General features: G+C 39.8%; 1 protein-coding gene across 2 annotated transcripts in view; it reads right to left on the bottom strand.

Moving 5' to 3' along the window:
- Nucleotides 1-14,290, bottom strand: part of LOC122799277 (monocarboxylate transporter 4-like) — a 712,696-nt gene that overhangs the window by 144,056 nt on the left and 554,350 nt on the right. For both annotated transcript variants that reach the window (XM_044068231.1, XM_044068233.1), the window contains one exon: nucleotides 177-419. In XM_044068231.1, coding sequence (XP_043924166.1) covers nucleotides 177-399 — 223 coding nt within the window. In that variant the 5' untranslated portion in view covers nucleotides 400-419. The remainder of the gene's footprint in view (nucleotides 1-176; nucleotides 420-14,290) is intronic.

The raw sequence follows: 14,290 nt of genomic DNA, 5'->3' as shown, positions 1-14,290 counted from the left end.
GAACAAACTGTAATGATCCCATTTCACGTACACAGACAATAGTCACTTTTCTAAGTTCTAATAACAATTTAAAATCCTGCACTATATACAGAATCTGTTTTTCTAGTAATGGTTTCAACTGAAAACATGGATACTTTGCGTGACTTAAATGCATACATACTCAACTGCTCACATACCTGTCCCATAAAGCATAGCAAGCAGGATAGAAGATATCCAGGCTGTGTCACTGTACCCAATTCCAAACTCCCGAATCAACTCCTTAAAGAAAACACTCACTGCTTTTGGAAATGCGTAAGAGAACCCTGTGATGACAAAACAGCCAAAGAGAACTGCCCAGCCCCAGCCTCCATCTGGGGCCTTTATGCCAGTCGGTCCATCATCAACTACTGCTCCTCCCATGGTTCAGACCTGCAGTCCACCTGTAAAGTAACACACACAAAGGTATTCAGAATGTAAACCAAATGATTCTGTCAGGTATACCAGCAACAGTATTTGAGCAAGAGATTAATTTTCATTCTGAAGCTATTACTTTAAACCACTGATTATAAATGTAAACTACTCATAAGTAAGTTAGACATTCTTTTTGTGTATCTTGAGTAATATAATTCAACAATGCCAGATTACCAAACAAATTTCATCATAAAAGACAACACAGTTAATGTAAAGTACACAGAAAGACCAAGAACACCTGCAGAATTACATTTTCATAACATTGCAGGGTCTATTTTTTAAACAACTTCTTTACTGTTCTTATTAAACAAAAATCTATCTTAGAATACACTTACTTTTTTTTAGAAAAAAACATTTTATGTGCCTTGAAGGGTTTTATATTTACAAGGACTTTTTTTTCACTCTGTAAATCTGAAGGCTCATTTCACTTGGGAGAAGAAACTGTTCAGTTGTGTTCAAATAAATGTCTTTGCTATGAAAACTTCTGGGAATTCGAGTCATTTTTTTTTTCTTGCTTGTGTTTTACAGACTCATACACTGGTATCACCAGTGTTGTTGGTATTTACATTTCCTACGAAACAACGCATCATTTTAACATTAAATTAATTTCTTTAGAACATGATTACAATGACAGTTAATCTTGCCCCGTATTGTTTTTATTTTTACTAAATTGCATACTTTTGCATTTTATGAGTGTATAGTCTAAACATCTCAATTGTTATGAAGAGAAAGCATTCAACATACATAAAACATTTACTTGAATTAATTTCAGTATTTTATCATCCTCCTCTAGAGTCAAAGCTGGATATATATTAACCAATCTAGGGCCGAATTCATGAATTTCCACACTTAATGCACATGATCTATATTCAAGAAGATCCCTACTACATTTTTCTGCTGTCTGTTCACTCAGAAAGATTAGACTTAAGTGCAGACGTAGCCTACAGATTGTGGCAATCTTTATGAATAGTCTGGTAGTTAGCTTAGAGAATTAAAGAGCTGTCAATGAGTTATTTCTGTGGTCCAGTGGTGCAAGGTTTGATTCCCTCAACCTCCATTGCCTAATTGTGTGTCACTTAACCAGACACTGCTTCCATGCTGAGTTGGATAAGGATATCAATGCTGTATATAACAAAAAAAAATATGTGCATGATCGCCACGCACTGTAGAAGTGAAACTTCTGTAAGGAAGTGCAAAGGAAAGCAAATGGTACAGTACAGTATAAGCTCCTTTGCACTTCCTTACAGAAGTTTCACTTCTACTGCTCATTGCGACCATGCACATTCTTTTTTTTTTTTTTTTTTTTTGTAGAGTGGGTAACATTCATTCTGGACAATATCTTATATATTTGTGAATTCATATTTAAGGGCATCTTCACTTAACAACTTTTTTTTCTATTTTACTTCTTCTCTGCAATGTTATTCATGTTTAAAATCATGTAGTTTATCATCTGAATTTTATTCAGGCAACACAGTTGTATATAGTTGTATACATATTGTTGTACATAGTGTTTGACTTGTTTACATTTTGCTCTGGTCTTTGTATTTCTGTTTGTTGTTATTTAATTTTTTTTTCAAATAAAAATGATTGCAAAAAAAAAAAATCATTCTGGACCAATTTTCTAGCAACATGATCCAAAAGAGCATAAAGACAGCAGGTGGCCAAAGCACAGACATCTACTAATGAAACTGTTTTTGAATTAAATTGAGTTTCTGAAAACTCAAGCTTCTGATAGGGACCAATATCTATCTATATATATATATATATATATATATATATATATATATATATATAGGTACTTTACCGTTAAACCCCTACCACTTTGCGCTGCTGTGTTTTGCTGCTATTCTGCAAGTCTGGAAACACTAACTTAACAGTTTAGTAAAGGATAAAAGTGATACCTGGATATTAGTAGTAAAACTGAGTTTTATTAACCAGCAAGATGTCCTTTGCAAGCAGATTTAAAATTATTTTTTAACCGTTTATCGGCCACCTGGTGAGCTGTGGTGTTTACGGACGTTTCCCCCAGGTTGACTTACTCCCGTTTAACCCCCTAACGTCCATATACTTGATCCTTATTGCGTTTGACTACACTCATATGGTATTTGGTACACATTGTGATAGTCACACAAATACTGCTGCTTGAACTACAGATTTTCAACTGTCTGCTAGTGACTAGGCAAGTTCAGCTTTGAAAGTTAACATTTATTATTTATTTTTTAGGGTTTTATTGTTTGGTTTAAGTACCCTGTTTTGTATACATCATACACTGTATTTTGCCTTCACGTGATGATACTTTGCCCCCCACAACCCCCTAACTTTAATATACCAACTCCGAGATTGCACTACAGTGCAGAAGAGGGAAATTTTGCCATTCCTCACTGTGAGGAGATAATGGTTCCCCATGGTCGGCTTTTCAAAAGTCGATCATATGGTCTCGGCCATATGAATTTCGACTTTGTGAAAAGTTGATCATGTGAAGGGGACCCATATACACACACACACACACACACACACACACACACACACACACACACACACACACACACACACACATATACAATATACATAGGTCTATTTCACAAGTATGAAAGACCACAATACAGAAGACAAGAAGGCCGGAACAAAAACTCCGAAACTTCAGTTCGGTGAATGACCACATAGCTGACAACTTTCCAACTGTAAGTAACCAGCTGGCCCAGCAAGAGGAATTACCCTTTTCCCCACTGCAGTGTGAACCTTGAGTTGGTATATTGAGTTGTGGGGTGTGGGGGGGGCTGGCTTAGCCCCCCACCTGGGTGGGTTGGAAATGATGCAGTGTATTTTCTGTCAGTTTTTGGCCCAGTGGTTGCTTACCATTGGAAAGTTGTCGGATTTGTGGTAGTTCGTTCACTCGAAGTTTCTGAGTTTTCATCTCGGCCTTTTCCTTGAAGTAGACCCATACATATATATATATATATATATATATATATATATGTATATATATATATATATATATATATATATATATATCCATGCCCACATATTTTTGTTTACCTATTTGTTGACCAGGTAAATTGACTGGATGCAAATGTCCATTTTCAGGGGAGACCTGGGAGTACTACCTCATTAAATGACTTGCTTATTGACACACCATAAGCAAATGAAGGTGGAAGGATTCAAACCCTGTACCATGGCCATAGGACACGTATATTCATGCATTGAAGGTAATAGCTTTGCAACTCATAATATCAAGTTTACTCCATCCAATCCCTATACTAGTGATGACTGCTTAAGTTTCATCCTGCTGATACAGTAAGACCCAAATATTAGACATTAACATAGGACCCTGGGATGCCTTTTTCCAGAATGAATTTAAACCCAGTTGCATAACTTGCTTTGACTGGAAGTCTCTGTACAGACAATCATGCCCTGTAGTTGTCCTAAATGTTTTCTTTAACCTTCTCAACCCTATTAATGGCAGACTTCTTCCACTTAGACTCTGCAGACTTCAGGAGAGAACTGCATTCCCCTAGTCAAAGGAGGGTGCAGCAAGTCATATGTCAGGTATGCAATGCCATGCACTTTTTTTAAAATTATTTATTTTTTTGCAATGGGTTGTACTAAAATTTAAATTCAGAAAAAAATCTTTGCAAATTTACAATGGTTTTGTTTTTTTAATTTTTTTTCAGAATAACTTTTTGGTTACATTTTTTCTTATGTCTGTCTATTTCAAGAGTTTTGCTTTTTTGTTTTTGGGAGGAGTTACATTTGGGTATTAGAAGGACTACATTCTGGAAGTGGAGACATAATTCCAAAAACCCTGTCTATACCTGTGGCTCAACACAACTATCAAAGTAAAAATGACAGAGACTGAGTGTGGCTTAAATGGAAGTCATCAAATGACACCGAAGACTATAGACACCATAGACCAATAACCAAATTTCCACTAACGCTGTAAAAGTAAGTTTTCTGATGAAGAAACAAACAGTGATACCTGCTAATTCAAAACTGTCAGCAGGACAGCAATGTTTAATGCTAAAACTAAAAACTCCATTTTAGACCATAATCTCATCTTTAGACTCAAGGAATGCATGTCTTCCTCAAGCTCCATTAACTCATTCTTCCTACCAGATACAGTAAAATCCATCTTTTTAACCTTTTAAACACAACTCACAATCCAGCTATCTCCTTCACTTCAAAGCCATAAACTCACTAACAGTAAAAAAAAAAACTGTTAAAGCAAATGCAACTTAACTGCAATTTTAGACTTGTACAATTTACCTAAAATTCTTCATAATGTCAGTCTCAATAACAGCTAAAACGTATCACAAACATCATTAACATCTCAGTCTCCCAAGGAATAACTCCACCTAGAGATCAAGTATGCTAACATTATACCCCTTGGAAAAAAAAAAAACACTCTTCTTCCTCTCCATGGGACTACAGATCCATTGTAAAACCCAGGCTTTAGTCAAAACACTTGAAAATTGTATCTATGAACCACTCCTGGAATATGTAAACAAACTGGTCTAACCCAACTACAGCACAGATTTGTCAATGTGTATGCCACCGCAACAGTTGTTTACTCCATTAAACAGTAGCCTACTCCAACAAAGACCAAGCATTACTTACTGGTGCCTTCTTTATTAGCATGAAGAGAGGATACGAGACACTCAACCACCTCACAGAACCCTATGAATTTCAGAACTTGGACAAGGTGTACGAAGGTAGTTTAAACCCTACCTCTGTAACAGAATTTTCATAGCCTGAATATCATATTTCTAAAACCAGTGTCTCTTAGCAGTCAGTAAGTGATCCTGTGATGTTTTCCATTTTAATTAACAACCTGGTATCCCACACACCTGAAATACATCTTATCTTATACACTGGCAATGTAATCCTTCTGAGTCCCAACAGGAGAAGGCAATTGTAAGCATTCATCTCAATGTACAGGAAGGAACTTACTGAAGGTGTAAAACTGAAGCCAACAACCTTAACTATAAATACTAGCAAGTCAGCTAGCATGCTTTTTGAGTTTATAAATTCTTAAGTTTAAAATAAAATTTCATCAAAGGCAGTTCTTATGTAGGGGGTCTACAACAGGTTCTGGTGGTTGCCTTCCTTCCAAACTCATTACAAATCAATGTCCATTTATACATAAGTGTGTGGCATAATACAACTGGTTCCAGGGTTTATATCCTTCTTGCCTTTATTTCTTCCTTTCTTTTTTTTTTCTTGCACTAATGATAAATTCAATAACATTTAAGATTTGGTCAAAACTCCTAGTTAATTAACAATGCACATGGTATTTAAACTATTATACAGAACTGTTATTTACTGATAAATTACCATACCAAGCATGCTTTTTGGTACTTCCTAGCCTCACAAAAAAAAAATAATAATAAAAAGACAGAACTCCTTCAGCTACATGACCTCTTCAACTCTCCTATCAATCAAGTCACAGAATTGTATCAGTCTGTACCCTTTATTACCCCTATTACTCAAGCACTATGCACGTCACTGTTGATGTTCTAAAGTAGGTAAAAGCCTTCTACTGCAGCTTTTCCCAACCTTCTCACATTCATATCTAACTGAAACCTACCTCTACCTTGACAGCAATTTTGAACAGCAATGATATAAAAACATACCTCTCAACCTCTCAGCTGAAGAAATATGGACAAATCCTAAAATAATGTTGGGACAAAGGTCCCAAAATAGGGACAGATTTTAAACATTGCACTTGCAAACTTAGAAAGTTGCTAGAATAACAGGATTTGTGTTTGCATGCATTTTCTGAAGCAAAAAAGTCTAAAACTCAAATGTATGCCATTATTTAATGAATTCAGTTTTCAGTGATTTGCCAGGAAACCACATTTGTATGAGGAACAGCCCAAAATATGAGGCATAAATAGTACAGTTGTGTACACTTACCATAAATGTAGATGTTCGAGTGTATTCACTGTTACAGTCATCACAATTGGGTTATCCTGCCAGGGGTAGCCCTCAGTCAGCCCGAATACCAAAGGCTTAGTATTTCTGTATCGATTGCTGTCACTTCAGGATTGATGTCAGGTCGTCAGTGGTATAAAAACAGGCAGCTAACACCATTACATCAGTTTTTCTTGCCCCAAATGTCAGGAGCCCCCAAATAGGGAGCTAAGTTATGGTGTAAAAACACCACCAGTAAAAAGTAAATACCAACAGCCCTGTAAGGAGCGAGGAAGAGAGAGAGAGAGAGAGAGAGAGAGACAAGGGGGCTGGAGGGTGAGAAACCAGAACTGCAACAGTGAATATACTCAAACATCTACATTTATGGTAAGTGCACACAACTGTACTATTTTTGCTTCGTGTTTCACTGCTGCAGTCATCACACTTGGGTTGATTCCCAAAGCTGAAGAATGGGTGGAGGTAGTCAAGAAGAGTTGGGGCTGGCTAGTAAGCCCTGCAGGACTGCTGTTGCAAAGCCTGCCCTGGATTTGGAAAAGATAGGCAGGTGGTAATGCTTGGTGAAGGTATGAACAGAACTCCAAGTTGCAGCTTCCAGAATGTCCCTGGTCGGGACTCCTCTGAGAAAGGCTGTAGAGGTAGAAGTTGCCCTAGTGGAATGTGTTCTGGCCCCATGGTGTTTGTAACAGAAATGGATACAGTGTGCTAGCCATTTGGAGATGGTTTGTTTTGATATGGCCTTGCCCTCTGCCCCTGGTGCAAAGCTGACTAGTAACTGGTCAGATTTCCTAAAGGGCTTAGTCCTATCAAGGTAGAATCTGAGCTGTCTGTGCACATCTAAAGAGTGCACAATCCTTTCCCCCTTATTTTGAGGATTAGGGAAAAAGGTGGGCAAATGGATAGATTGGTTGAGAGCCACACTGGACACCACTTTAGGCATGAAAGTTGGGTTAGTCCTGAGGGAGACCCTGTCAGCATGAAAAATAATGAAGGGTTCCACAGCCATAAGTGCTTGTAGCTCAGACACTCTTCTAGCTGAAATGATGGCCAGAAGCAAGGTTGTTTTCCAAGAGAGGAATTTTAACTCTGCTGACACTGCAGGATCAAAGGGGGACAGTGTGAGCTTTTCCAACACAAAGTTAAGGTCCCAAACAGGGGTAGGGGATCTTCTTGGGTGGCCTTAAGTTGTTAGCCCCTCTCTGGAACTGCTTAATGAGAGGGAGTGAGAAGAGAGGTGGCTCAGTGCTGTAATAAGCAGAGATGGCAGAGGCATGGATCTTAATGGAAGAGAAGGATAGGCCTCTGTGGAGTAGGTCTGTTAGGTAATACAGGATGAGAGGTAAGGAGGGCTGTGCTGGATCTGCTCCTTTAGTGTGGATCCAGGAGCAATACCTTTTCCACTTATCAGCATAGGATTTTCTTGTACTGGGTCATCTGGCGTCACGTATGACATCCAGTACCTGCTTGCTTAGGCTGGCCACTGGAGGAGAAGTCAAGAAATAAGCCAGGCTGCAAGGTTCAGGTTCTGCAATTGCGGATGCAAGAACTGTCCCTACTGCTGAGTCAGGAGATTTGGTATCTTGGGGAGGTGCCATGGAGGCAATGGTGACAGACTGCACAGTAGTGGGTACCAGTGTTGGTGTGGTCAGTCTGGGGCAATCAGGATTGCCCTTGGTCTTTCCTCCCTTACCTTGAGTAATACTCTTGTAAGAAGCGGTATAGGGGGAAATGCATAGATTGAGAGGTTTGTCCACTGGAAGGATAGGGCATCCACTTTCCAGACCTTGTTGTGAGGTTACCTGGTGCAGCATTTGATGAGCTGGTGGTTGTAGGGGGAGGCAAATAGGTCCGCCTTCAGGGTACCCCATTTTTGGGTCACAAGGCTGAAGGTGTTGTGGTTTAATTGCCACTCATGTGGGTCTAGGAGATTTCTGCTTAAGTTGTCTGCCAGAGAGTTTTGGTTGCCTGGCAGGAATTGAGCTTGCAGGTGAATATGCATGGCTGAGGACGTGTTCCATGGGGTCATGGCTAGCCTGCAGAGTGGGTTTCCCCCTGTTTGTTGATATACCACATCACTGTGGAGTTGTCGGTTTTGATTAGTAGAGACCCTGGAGAGAGTAAGGATCTGAAAGCTGTCAGAGCTTGCTGAACAGCTAGCATCTCTTTTTGGTTGACATGCAAATAAATTTGGTTTGTGCTCCACTGGCCCTGAATGCACCTGCCGTCCATATGAGCACCCCAGGCATAGTCTGATGCATCTGTGGTTAGGATCTGGGCAGCATGGGGTTGTGAAAAGGGAAGCCCCTTGTTGTGGTTGTATGCTGCTGCCCACCACAGGAACTCTTTCCTTAGACAAGGTATGATAGGTATGACAGTTTCCAGGTCCTGAGAATGTTGGCACCAAAGACTTTTTAAGTATCATTGAAGTTTCCTCATATGTAGTCTGGCATATGGAATTAGTAGAATGCAGGAGGCCATGAACCCTAGAGCTTGCAGGATTTTCCTTGTGGATAACTGGGTTCTGGTGGCCATTTGAGAGAAGTAGCCTGTCAGATAGGGTTGTTTTTCAGGGGTAAGGAATGCCATCTGAGATGTTGTGTCCAGGATTGCTCCCAGGAATACAATTTTTTGACTGGGGACTAGTTTTGATTTCTTTTCATTGACAGTGTACCCCAGGGAGGTTAGAAGGTCCTTTACAAAAGTTATGTGCTGCAACAGCTTTTCCTGACTGTCTGCCTGAATCAGGCAATCATCCAAGTAGGGGTAAGTTTGAATATTTCTCTGTCTGCAATAGGCAATGGCTGGAGCCAGGAATTTTGTGAAAATTCTGGGAGCAGTGGATAAGCCAAATGGGAGTGCAGACAACTGATAATGCATAGATCCTGCCCTGAAACATAGATATTTCCTGCAGGAGTCCCTGACTGGGATGCGCAGATAGGCTTCCTTTAGGTCTAGGGTGGCTAGCCAGGCATCTTTGGACAGCATACGGAGAAGCTGCTGTAGGGTAAGCATTTTGAATTTTGGTACCACCAGGAAGGTGTTTAGAATGGATAGATCTAAGATTGGGTGCCAGGTGCCCTCTTTTCTGGGTACCAGGAAAAGTCTGGAATAAAAACCTTGGCCTATCTGTTCTGCAGGAATAGGCTGAATTGCCCTTATGGAGAGCAGGGACTGAACTTAGTTTTGTGCCTCTGCCCACTGGTTTGGAGGAAGGTCTGGCAGCATGTGGAAATAAAATTTGTACCCCTGGGATACTATGCTGAGGACCCATCGATCACTGGTGATAGAGGTCCAGTTTTTTGCATGGTGGGCAAGTTTTCCACCTAGGGATACAAGCAATTGGGCAAAGGTGAGGGGAGGAATTGAGAAGTCATTGTGAATTCTTTCCATGGGGGGGTGGCTTAGCACTCCCTGTTTTAGAGGTGGAGGTATTCCATTGCTTCAATCTCTGCATACCCTGAGACTGTAGTCTGGGAGGTCTGTTTCCCCTAGGTCTAGTTTGAGGTGGCCATGAGGGGGCTGGAAAGGACCAGTGTTTTGAAGGGCAATGCCTACTGAATCTTGGAGGCTGCACTTGCAAAAAATCTTTGATTGTCTGCATAGACTTGCTAGCCTTTTCTTCCATCTTTTTTAAAACCTCTTCTGCTTTGGTGCCAAACAGATTGCCCTTGTTCAGAGGTGCGTCCAATAATTTTGATTTGACATGGTCTGGCAAGGTCTGCTCCTTAAGCCAGGCATGCCTTCTAAGTACAGAACCTATGACAGCTGCCCTGCAAGATGCTTCTAGGGCGTCAAACCCACATTGCAGGGTATGCTTGCTGACTTGACTTGCAGAATGCATAAGTTCCTGTAATTCTTTATTTTCTGCACAGTCTGGGAAGGTAGCCAATTTTTGCTTAATAAGTTCCATAGTATGTTGCTGGTATTTCAGCAGGTGGAACTGATAATTTAATGCTCTAATTGCAAGAGTTGCAAAGGTGCATACATTTTTACCCCATCTGTCTAAAGTTCGGGAATCCCTGTCCGAGGAGGTGGGATTCTTAGCTGTAGTTGCTTTTATTCCTTTAGGTCCTTGGGAGATGACCTCTGCGTCAGCAGTAGGATTTTTGAAGATAAATTTGTGTGAGTCAGGGACTCTGTAGTACCTGTCAGGTTTCCCGAGAGCAGGAGGCAAAGTATCAGGAGTTAGACTGGATTCCATAAAGACATCATCCACAACATCTAGAACAGGAGGGATAGCTAAGGGTCCATGCTGTGGTAATTCTAAATATTCCCTGAGTTTCTTTTTGGACTGAGGATAATCCTGGCATTCCCAGTGGAAATGCTCTCTCAAAGTATGTAGGCTTTCACCAAAAGAAAAATCCTCTGGAGAGGAGGCAGAAAGAATGGATTCCTCTGCATCTGAATCCTCATTGGCAGATAACGGCATGTCTTCATAATCAGAAACCTCAGAGTCATTGGACTCTTGGTCAGATATAGCTGCTGGGGACAAGTCTCTTTTTCTTTAAGCAGGGGAAGGCTGGCTTCCTCTAATCAGCATGATAAGGTCTTCTGCCATTTTAATCATCTGTGATTGTGGCAAGGAAGCAGGCGCTTGAATTAGGGTTGTCGTATTTTTAGGCGTAGCTCATACTCTTGGCCTTAGAAACTCTGTAGTTTCGAAAGAACTGAAGACGTAAAAGAAGTCGTCAGTTTGTGTCAAATATCGGTAGTGCGAAGAACTTCCTCAGAAGCTGGTGCCTGCTCAGTGGCTCTGGACCCATCCAAGGTAGAGACATCCACAGGTGCTATAGTCAAAGAAGAGTCTCGCGGCATACCAGACTCCAAACGGGCCTCGATAGCAGCCTGTGAATTCATTGAAGCGGGCATCAGGGGCTGCAAAAGCACCTCACTGAGTCCCGGTGAACTGGCGACTAGCTTAACGGAAGCGTCGTCTGCAGTTTTGGACCTGTGCGGTCTGTCTCTGTCTTTATCCTTATGTTTTTTGGAAGATTGGTAGTCAGGTGTCTTACCAAAGCCATTTTGGGATACGGAGATCGAGAATGAAAGCATTTAGCTACAATAAGGGCCCGGTGATGAATAGTTCAGATGTTGAACAAAGCACAAAACCGGCGGTGAGGTACGTCATGGTCTAGGCCTAAACATGTGACGCAGTAAGAATGGAAATCTTGGTGTGGCATTTGCTTTCCACAGGCAAGACAATTGTTAACTTTTTCTGACACCGGTTAGAGCAAGAAAAAAGGATCCCCAACGAGGTACTTAGCTTTAGAAGACTTCAACTTCAATTTCGGAAACGAAAAACTCAGGTAGCGGCCATCCGGCACTCGTGCAAACTGCTTCTGCTTCGGGCTCCTCGGCAAGAAAGTCTGGTGTAATGGTATCGGCTTCCTGTTTTTATACCCATGATGACCTGACGTCAGTCCTGAAGTGACGGCAACTGACACAAAAATACTAAGCCTCTGGTATTCGGGCCGACTGAGGGCTACCCCTAGCAGAATAACCCAATTGTGATGAATGCAACAGTGAAACATGAAGAACATCTGGACATTCTGTGAAAATATGGACTGTAGAGAAGTATGTACACAGATAATGGGTAAGAAAACATTCAATGACCATGTATAGTCTTTTTCTAACTGAACATTTGTTATCCATGCTTAAATTTCAAAAAATTTCGGGAATGAGTACATGTTAACCTGTTAGACTTTTTGACTTGAACATAACACTAATCAGGTAGGTTAAAATTCACATTTAGAATCTTGAATATCAAAAGTGTCCCTTTACACATTTTTTTCTCTGTGATACTATGTTTCTTATAACTAACATATAAGATATTGCCTCTCAGCTTGTTATTTACTCACTTTACAGACGTGTAATGCTATGCTTGGAATATTCTGTTTATATCTGTTTACATTTGTAATAACTACTAACATTATTTTCTATTTCTCCTGTCTCTCACAGCCTGGGCTGTAGATGATAAGGTCCTTGGTCTAGCCCACCTACTCACTTAACAAATAAACAAGCAAATATGCTCACTACAAGGGGTATGCTTTTTAACACTGAAATATAAACAATACAGTTATAGTTACTGTATGTGGAGTGCAACAAACAGTTCTGCATACCTATTTTTAGTTAGATGATTATTTTATTTATCCTTTGTTGACGTGATTAATCCCACTAGGTTAGTGGCTTCTTCTCAGTGGAGACCCAAGATCGAATTTAAACTACTAGAGGAAATTTAGCCAAGGCATCGGGGGATTTCCCCTTCTATTTTCGTCTGGTGTTGTGGGACCTTTTACATTCACCTCAGCTACCACCACCTCAAGTAAATGAGACCTCAGTTTAACATCTCATCCGAAGAATGACATACTCAGGAATGTAGCTTCCCATAATGCTCCACTGTAGGGTCGGCAATCCAGTCACTGGAAGTGGAAAGTCTTTTGGCACCAAAGGCGAATATGCTACCTGTTGTGCCACTGACACTGGTATTACATTTGTTGTAAGTGTGACAGGGTGGACAAAAGCTAAATTTTGTCAGTGTGCATGTGCGTGTGCGTGTGTGTGTGTGGGGGTATAGCAATACATCTGAAACATTACATAAAACATACAGCAATCTATTAAAGCAATGTGCATTCTGACAGCCTCTGTAAAACAGCTATAGAATAGGGATTAGAGTTGTTTTTATAACAATACCATATTCCTCACAGGCATTCTAATACTGGTATGCAACAGTTTAAGATGCTTTAAAATCTACTTGGACTAGTTGACTGTCAAATGGTACTGGGAACATGAAATGTGACTGGAGGAAATTTGCAGTTGTTTTTGGATATAAACATACCACACTGTTGTATCTCATCATATATAATGTAATATTTAATTTTTGACTTCATAATGGTCTCTAGTACAACTTACACTGTTAATATGAGGGTATTATATAACAGCTTTAGTGGCCATTTATTCTTATGGTGCTCAACTGATGTTTAGGATATCTTCATGTAAAAAGAATTTTGGTACAGCTTGATTTATAAATGAAATAATAAACACAATGTGCTACAATATAGCCTGACTAATTACCTCTGAATAGTTCCAGAGTTATACATGGTAAAGTATGCAAAGTTTATGGTACTGATTTAAATGGTGATGAGTGAGCCCTGCAGCATTATAACTGTGATTGAGAACAACTGGTAAGTCACAGACTAATTTCTGGGCAAGGTTTTTGAGCAATAAAATAACTAAATATGTCTTTAAAATTAGAACTAAGGTCATTTTGAATCCACTATTTATTTTACTGCAGTTATTTTAAGAACATAAAAAAACTGAGTGTTAGATTATGTAATGTGAAAAAATCAATGTAATTCAAGTCTAATGTGGGGAAGCGATCTACCTCAATGGATAAAATTAAAGGTGTTAGTGATACAACTGCACAAGAAAACAGTTTCATGCAGAACCATCCCAGGCAGATGGCTGACCTATTAAATAGTTGTTTAATTCATTACAAGCTTACTAAAAGAAGAGAATGTGATTTAACAAAATCAGCCTTGTTTACCTTCCTCATTAAGTCTGTTCAGTGAAGAAGATGTATTTACAGGTTTCAGTCATTACTTTCTGTCCTTATATAAACAGATGTTGATGTCATCAACAGATATTAAGATGACTTTACTTATACACTGGTACCACACTGAGCAGTTTCAATGTGTCAGTTCTGGAAGATTAAGTTCAATCTGATCAAAGGCATCTAATACACAAAGTCTTTTACACAAATGTATTCCATAAGGAGAACTGTCAGCCTGTTCTTCTGCCTCCAGTATTCAAATTACTCAAAAAGTGAGTAAATTACCATTTAGTATGTGTGTTGTACATTACATGACGAAGTCCAATATGTTTTTACTTATCACATGACAATATTCTGCAGTAA

The sequence above is a fragment of the Protopterus annectens genome, chromosome 4.part0 (genome assembly GCF_019279795.1).
Source record: "Protopterus annectens isolate FY-2018-M chromosome 4.part0, PAN1.0, whole genome shotgun sequence".
Taxonomy (NCBI): Eukaryota; Metazoa; Chordata; order Ceratodontiformes; family Protopteridae; genus Protopterus; species Protopterus annectens.
The sequence above is the reverse complement of the archived record's forward strand: the minus strand, read 5'-3'. Positions and strand labels throughout refer to the sequence as shown.